This window comes from Epinephelus moara, chromosome 1, assembly GCF_006386435.1.
Source record: "Epinephelus moara isolate mb chromosome 1, YSFRI_EMoa_1.0, whole genome shotgun sequence".
In the NCBI taxonomy this organism is placed as follows: domain Eukaryota; kingdom Metazoa; phylum Chordata; class Actinopteri; order Perciformes; family Serranidae; genus Epinephelus; species Epinephelus moara.
The window spans coordinates 3,841,767-3,849,171 of record NC_065506.1 but is presented as its reverse complement, the minus strand read 5'-3'; the positions used below and the strand labels follow the sequence as shown (position 1 = coordinate 3,849,171).

The following is a 7,405-nucleotide window of genomic DNA, read 5'->3' as shown; positions in this document are numbered from 1 at the left end:
AAAAAAAAAATAAAAAAAATGCAGAAATAGCCATAGCAGCAGTCACTTTATCCTGGTACATGGCCTGATGTATATATAAATAACAGCATGTATTGTTTTAATTTTATTTTTGATCCTGTCTGTTCTGAATGTAATTATCTGTCTGTCCACATGTGTGTGTACCATGAGGGGGCTACAACTTTCATTCTTTGTGCAACCATGCGTAAAAAAAATTGTAATTTATGTACTTAAGAAGACACCATGTATATTACTCCACATTTTAACAAATGAAAATGCACCCTAGCTAGCTAAAAAGCTAGTTTTGATCAGTAATCCCTTTCCCTGATGTTAATAGGCGACCTAGAATAATAAAAAGAACACAATATGAAGAATACAATATGTAGAATGGTAAAAGACATACAACATTCAAAAGACATACATACAATTATCTATCTATCTATCTATCTATCTATCTATATATATATATATATATATGTATACAGTTAACAATATACAACACAATTAAACAATTTCAGCTAATAATATCCAAATAGCAGATGCTGCAGGTACAGTTTGAGTACAGTAATATATATATTACTATATTAATATATTTTAATGTTAGATAAAAGTAGCCTAGCATCGGTGTTGACATTGTTAGTTCTAAATAAACCATTTCTTAACATTACACTCAAATGAATAATATGATGGGGATTTAAACTGATCATTGTACTGAATTCCATAAATGTGATGCTCTGAAGGAAAAGACTGCCTGGCTAAATGTAGTTTTCCTGAGTGGGAATGAGCAGCCTCACCTAAGGGCCCCACTTGTAACTCTGTTGCCAGTTGATAAAACTGGGCAGAGGAGGAGGAGCTTCACCATATATTTTTGTATTACATAAGGTTTTCCTTCTCAGCATGTAATATTTCTTTATAATATGGCAATGAGTAGCATGTAGTAGTGTGCATGCGCCTGCGCGTGCAGCCTGTTGCAGTCGCTCCTGCTTGTTTTCTGATTCTGATTCTGATTCTGATGATGACAACTGAATGGCTTTTTCTCTAAAATTTTAAGTGCTTTTTTTGGTATAATAATCCCAGTGGTTTTAAGGCTGTACAATGTCTTTTAGACCAACTTATCAGACAATAGGTGATGTGGGAGATAAACATTGAGTGGAGGAATGTCATATCTGCCTCACTTAACAAGAAGTTTGTGGTAAACTTGAATTTGGCCAACTGAACCTTACCTTATTACAGACCCTTTTTATGTGAGTTTTGAAACCGTGCTTTGAATCTATATGTACTCCTAAATATTTGTATTCTGAGACAACTCGTAGTCTTTCTACAGAGATAACATCTTGCTCTGCATCTACATTGTGACATTTGGAAATAAATATACAAACTGTTTTCGAAACATTCACTTGTACAAAACAGTGATTGAGCCAAGATGTGACCTTCAAATTAACATTTGTTAGCTTGATTGCAACCTCCTCTGCAGTTTTACCATGAGTAAAAATAACTTTATCATCAGCATACATGAAGGTATTGCATTTACCATACACAGAAGGTAGGTCATTAACATATGTGCTGAACAGGATTGGGCCCAATATAGAGACCTGCTGGACCCCAGTCAGTAGATATAAGGCAGTAGATTCACAGCTGTCAATTTTGACAAGTTGGGAGTGGAATGAGAGATAGGATTTGATAAGGTTGAGAAGCTCTGTAGAGTAACTGAAGTTGAGCAGTTTTTGTAGCAGGATGATATGATCAGTGGTGTTGAATACTTTCTGTAAATCAAGGAACACAGCCTACAGCCCCATCTTTGTCAATTAATGCCTTGACCTTTTCTATGAAGTAGCGTGTAGATTCTGACGAGTGATTACCATGAATTCAAATTGCATTGGATGCAGTAGAAAGAAGCTATTGTTAATCTAGTCAATAATTTGTCAGGCAACCAGTTTTTTACATACTTTGAATACTGTGGGAAGATACTGACAGCCTGTAGCTGTAGGCCAGGAGAAGATCACCACCTTTGAGAATGTGGGCCACAACAGTGTTGGGAACATAAAGTCAGGATGCCACACGAAGGCACCAATTATGTTGGGAACAACAATATTAGGCCTCACCAAGGGGACACCATTAAAGTTGTAAAGTTTTACACTTTTTTGGAATTGGGGTCTTATGACCTGTACCTATGTGCATGCCTGTTTATCTATTAAACTGCAAGGTGCAGTGTGTTGCTGTGGCATGTGTACATATGACATTACATGAACAGGCAGGAGTGGTGTATACTGCACTAACTCAGGGGTAGCGTATGTTACGTACATGCACCCTGTCATCTTGTGTGAATGCTGCATGTATATGAAATGACCACTGCCACTCCCTACCCATTGTGTCACGTGTGTAATGCCAGTATCTCCATTGTGAGTCTATGTAAATTGTTGGCATATTTTCCAAGGTTTGGTCTGAGAGTGAGAGAGAGAACTTACCTTGCACCCACTGACTGCTGGCTGTGATCCTAAAATGCTCCTCATAACTCGTCTGAAAAACACAAGAGCTTGTGGCCTCTGAGGAGGACTTGGTTCCTGATAACAAACACACACACACAACACACACACACACACACACACACACACACACACAGATCACTAACAACGTGAATTTTCTTCTGCATAAATAAGATCAGGTTGGCTGCAATTTTTTTTTCTGTCTAGACAGAAGAAAAAGATCAATAAATCAAATGGACTCATACCTTGATAGACAGCATGACCCTCCACAGCAGAAGAAGTGTCACCTTTCTTCACTATAAAGGTCCAGGGATGCCTGTAAAGGTAAAACAGTGGAGAGCTGAAGTGGGGGAAGGATAAAAAAAATAGGAAACTGATTGGAGGTGGGGAAGAACAGATAGGAAGATGACAGAGAGAAAAAAAGAAGCTCGAAGTGGAAAAAGAAGAGGACATACAGGTAGAAGCAGCAAAAAAGCTGATGAAATGTGAGGACCATCTCAACACACACCTGACATACACAGTTGGGGAGTATAGGTAATTAAATGAGGTATTCCAGCATGCATCATAATAACATGTTGGCTGTGGGGACTCTCTAAAAACACAGGGTTTTGCCTGGATGGGTGTGCTTTTGCAGGACGTAGCAGTGCAGACTTCGGTCAGCTCTGTGTCTCACTCCCACTCAGCCCATGTTCTGAGTGCATATTAATCGTTCATGAGTTCTCCACAATGGAGGGAGTTAGTTTTATACAAGTAATAAGCTTACTACATTTAATTTTCACTATTCAGTAATGCTGACATGAGAATATCACAACACGTGCTCATGAGACATGAAAATACTCTGTGAAAATTACTGTCTAGCTAATGCTATCTAACCCAGTGAGCACCAACCGGGATTCCAATGTTGATTTCTAGTTGATATGGTCTGAACATCTAAGATCTCTTTTCACCATTTTTTCAACCAGCTAAAATGTGGTTACGGCATCAACGTGTAAAAATTACAAATGTGTTTAATTGTTTTGATAATTTGTTCAGCTGTAGGTCAAAAAAGAGACGATACTGTTTAGTGCGTAAGGTAGCCTATTTCTACAGATTGGACGGGAGAGGAAGTTATTAATGTCATGGACATTCACCCTTCATTCCTCAGTGAAAATATATTTATTTTTAATCCTTGCTCTATTTACAGGTTTCCACCATATCAAACTTCCTCCAACCGGATGGATGAACCAGAGGGATCTTTCATTAATTAAGTTTTTTTCTATTTCAGTGTAATTGTATGTTAAGAGCATTTTTCATGTTGCATTTAAAATGTTGCTTAATAAATACAAACGTATTGTAGCATGTGTCACATTGTCTTCTTTATCTCTTAAGTCGAAGCTGTAAATGTGTTAACATATATATATATAAGGTGTGTAACTTGTATGCTGCTATAGTTGTCATCCTAAAGCCAGAACCACAGTTGTTTATTACAGTACAGCATTTTGAGATTTAAAATGCATTTAAAACAGTGTTGATGAATAGATTTTCAGAAAAGGTTCAAAAGTGAATTTTTTTTCAACAACTATTAGAAGATGTTGATTGAACAGTTACATTTAGACCATATTTCACTGAAATTTGCAATACTGACTTTCAACTGAGAAATTTGGATGTGATTTCTTGGTTAGGCTCCAAATAATAGAGTATTATTTGCAAACCGTAGAGGGTGAAAAACCTCACTCTTGCAAATCTTAATGTAATATGGTTTACATGTGAATGTTTAATCAACGTTAAAAACTTTTAACTTTTAAACCATTTCTGAATGTCTTTTCACTGGAAAAATGTTCACTTGGATGAATGGATTGAATTTTAATACTGCAGTAGCATAAGAGACATACACATTTTTAAACACACAATAAATTCTATTGTTCTATTATTATGAGAATAATCCAGTACTCCTATAATTTGGATATTTGTTCTCTCATCTGTGTACATGGAAATCATTCTTGTGTGTGCGATATAAGCTTGTATGGGCTGAGCATTGTAATGTAAAACAGGACACTCAGTTACTTTTAATTACATGTTTTGATAAATACATAATTCTGAGACCCCACAAGTTGCACCATGTTCTGCCTCTGGTGATTGCACCAGAGATGCATTGCATTGAGATGTGGTTTGGTGAGAAGTTTCCAGACATTTCCATGCTAAGGACCCTAAAGAAGATGGAACAGAGACCTTTTGGTGTGGAACCATGACAATAAAATTATTTTTGTTTCTATGTGTGGAACGCAAAGCTATGTCCACCTGAGAGGAGGTATCCTACCCCTGGCAGTAGGTGTAAGTGGTGTGGAAGATAGAGTGTATTTAGTCTGTGACCTGGGAGATGATGAAAATAAGTTGCACTTCGTCAGTGGTTGAACTAGTAACTAAAGCTGTCAGATAAATGGGGTGCAGTAAAAAGTACAGTATTTTTCTTTAAAATATAATGGAGTAGAAGTACAAAGTAGCAGAAAGTACACTTACCTCAAATTTGTACTAAGTACAGAACTTGAATGAATGTACTTAGTTACTTTGCACCACTACACTTAGTTTAGGCTTCTTTATTTGATAACCTATGTGCATCTTTGTAAGAATGCAGAACAAAAGTCCTGAATTATTTTGGTTTGATGAAAATGAGAAGTGTAGCAAAGAGTGTCTGAATAACATATAAGTATGAATATACTGTACATGTTTCCTATAATGTATATTTGGTCTCAGACCTGTATACATGGAATCTAAAGCTGAAAACACATCTGCACTGCTGCGGCGTGGCGTGTCAGTAGCAGTGTTGGGTAAGGGTTACTTTAAAAGTAATCAAAGTACGTTACTGCGTTACTTTTTTAAAAAGTAACCAGTTACTTTACTATGTTACTCCCTGAGTAAAGTAACTCAATTACTTTAAAAGTACTTCCAACGTTACTCCCTGAGAAAAGTAACTCAAGCACTTTTAAAGTACTTTTGAGTATTCTACATTTCCTATTGGGCAATGGACCACAGGGCGCTAAGCCTACATTTTTTTGTCTCCAAAATTAAAGTTATGGACCACTTGCCCTTCACTGAGATCCAATTCTCCCATCACAGCCGTCACTTTGACCAGTAGAAACACAGAACGATCTGCTGCCGTAGACAACTGTATGACAACAACACCCCAGCGTTTTTAATATTTCCTCTAGGGATGTTACCACACAGAGTAAAAGGGGGAAATGATGGTGTGAAACAGCAGAGGCACTTTGTCAACCCGCTGAGTTAACGTTACTGTCATTAGCATCAAGCTAGCAAACAATGGTACATCCTCACGGTCGGACATAAAGTAATAACATTAACAAATAGCGGCGGGGCTTTTACTCACCACAACTGCAGAGGCTCCCAGCTTCATTTGAAACAAACTACATTATAGACGGTCCGTTATTTATTAATCCCTCTGTGTGTTTATATATTTACTTTTTATCCGCTCCGTTGTCTTTGTAAAGTTAACATATCGCACCGTCATTTCAAACTCAACACTTGTTTCAAATTAAAAGCCCCTTATAACCTCGGCTGAGAGAATCCCTCCATTTTCTAAATAGGCTTTTATTCTGAAACATTTGTCAGAACTTCCTGTGGAAGATACAGTAGCTTGACAGTTTACTTATGGCGCTTCAAATGTAGCTCCTGCCATCTGCTGATGCTTTTAGTTGACTACAACAACATGTCGGCTGGGACATGAACAGACACAGTTCTGGCAGTGACTCAAATAATTGTGAAAGTAATAAAAACAGGACAGTGACTCAAATAATTGTGAAAGTAATAAAAACAGGACAAGAATAACCCGATGACATCACACACGACGTGAAAGACAACCGGGGATAATTGGTGAATACCAGCGTGTAGCGTGTACCAGGCATAATGCAAGTCCTGAGTCTGAAATATGTCTGTCAGCGAGTCCTACTCCACCTATTTAGACTCCACCGTAGACAACGGCAGCATTTCTCCGACCACGTAGCCAGCCACAAGCTCCGTGGCTTCTTTCAGACTGATAGGTTTAACGTTATCTCCGTTATTAGAACCAAGACACAGACACAGTGACAGGCGTATGTTATGGACAACGAACACAGGTGCATTTTATTGATGGCATTTTGAATGCACAGAGATACCGTGACGAGATCCTGAGGCCCATTGTTGTGCCATTCATCCACGACCATCACCTCATGTTGCAGCATGATAATGCTCGGCCACATGTTGCAAGGATCTGTACACAATTCCTGGAAGCTGAAAACATCCCAGTTCTTGCACGGCCAGCATACTCACCGGACATGTCACCCATTGAAAATGTTTGGGATGCTCTGGATCGGTGTATACGACAGCGTGTTCCAGTTCCTGCCAATATCCAGCAACTTCGCACAGCCATTGAAGAGGAGTGGACCAACATTCCACAGGCCACAATCAACAACCTGATCAACTCTATGCGAAGGAGACGTGTTGCACTGCGTGAGGCAAATGGTGGTCACACCAGATACTGACTGGTTTTCTGACCCCCCCAATAAAGCAAAACTGCACATTTCAGAGTGGCCTTTTATTGTGGCCAGCCTAAGGCACACCTGTGCAATAATCATACTGTCTAATCAGCATCTTGATACGCCACACCTGTGAGGTGGGATGGATTATTTCGGCAAAGGAGAAGTGCTCACTAACACAGATTTAGACAGATTTGTGAACAATATTTGAGGGAAATGGTCTTTTGTGTACGTAGAAAAAGTTTTAGATCTTTGAGTTCAGCTCACGAAAAATGGGAGCAAAAACAAAAGTGTTGCGTTTATATTNATGCTGTCTAATCAGCATCTTGATACGCCACACCTGTGAGGTGGGATGGATTATCTCGGCAAAGGAGAAGTGCTCACTAACACAGATTTAGACAGATTTGTGAACAATATTTG

The 7,405-nt window shown here is 38.5% G+C and overlaps 1 protein-coding gene across 1 annotated transcript in view; it reads right to left on the bottom strand.

Moving 5' to 3' along the window:
* cemip (cell migration inducing hyaluronidase 1) overlaps nucleotides 1-7,405 on the bottom strand; it is a 212,423-nt gene that overhangs the window by 187,745 nt on the left and 17,273 nt on the right. Inside the window, exons 3-4 of the mRNA XM_050049830.1 lie at nucleotides 2,726-2,796; nucleotides 2,463-2,558 (exon numbers count right to left, since the gene is read on the bottom strand). Of these exons, the coding sequence (XP_049905787.1) occupies nucleotides 2,463-2,558; nucleotides 2,726-2,796 (167 nt within the window). The remainder of the gene's footprint in view (nucleotides 1-2,462; nucleotides 2,559-2,725; nucleotides 2,797-7,405) is intronic.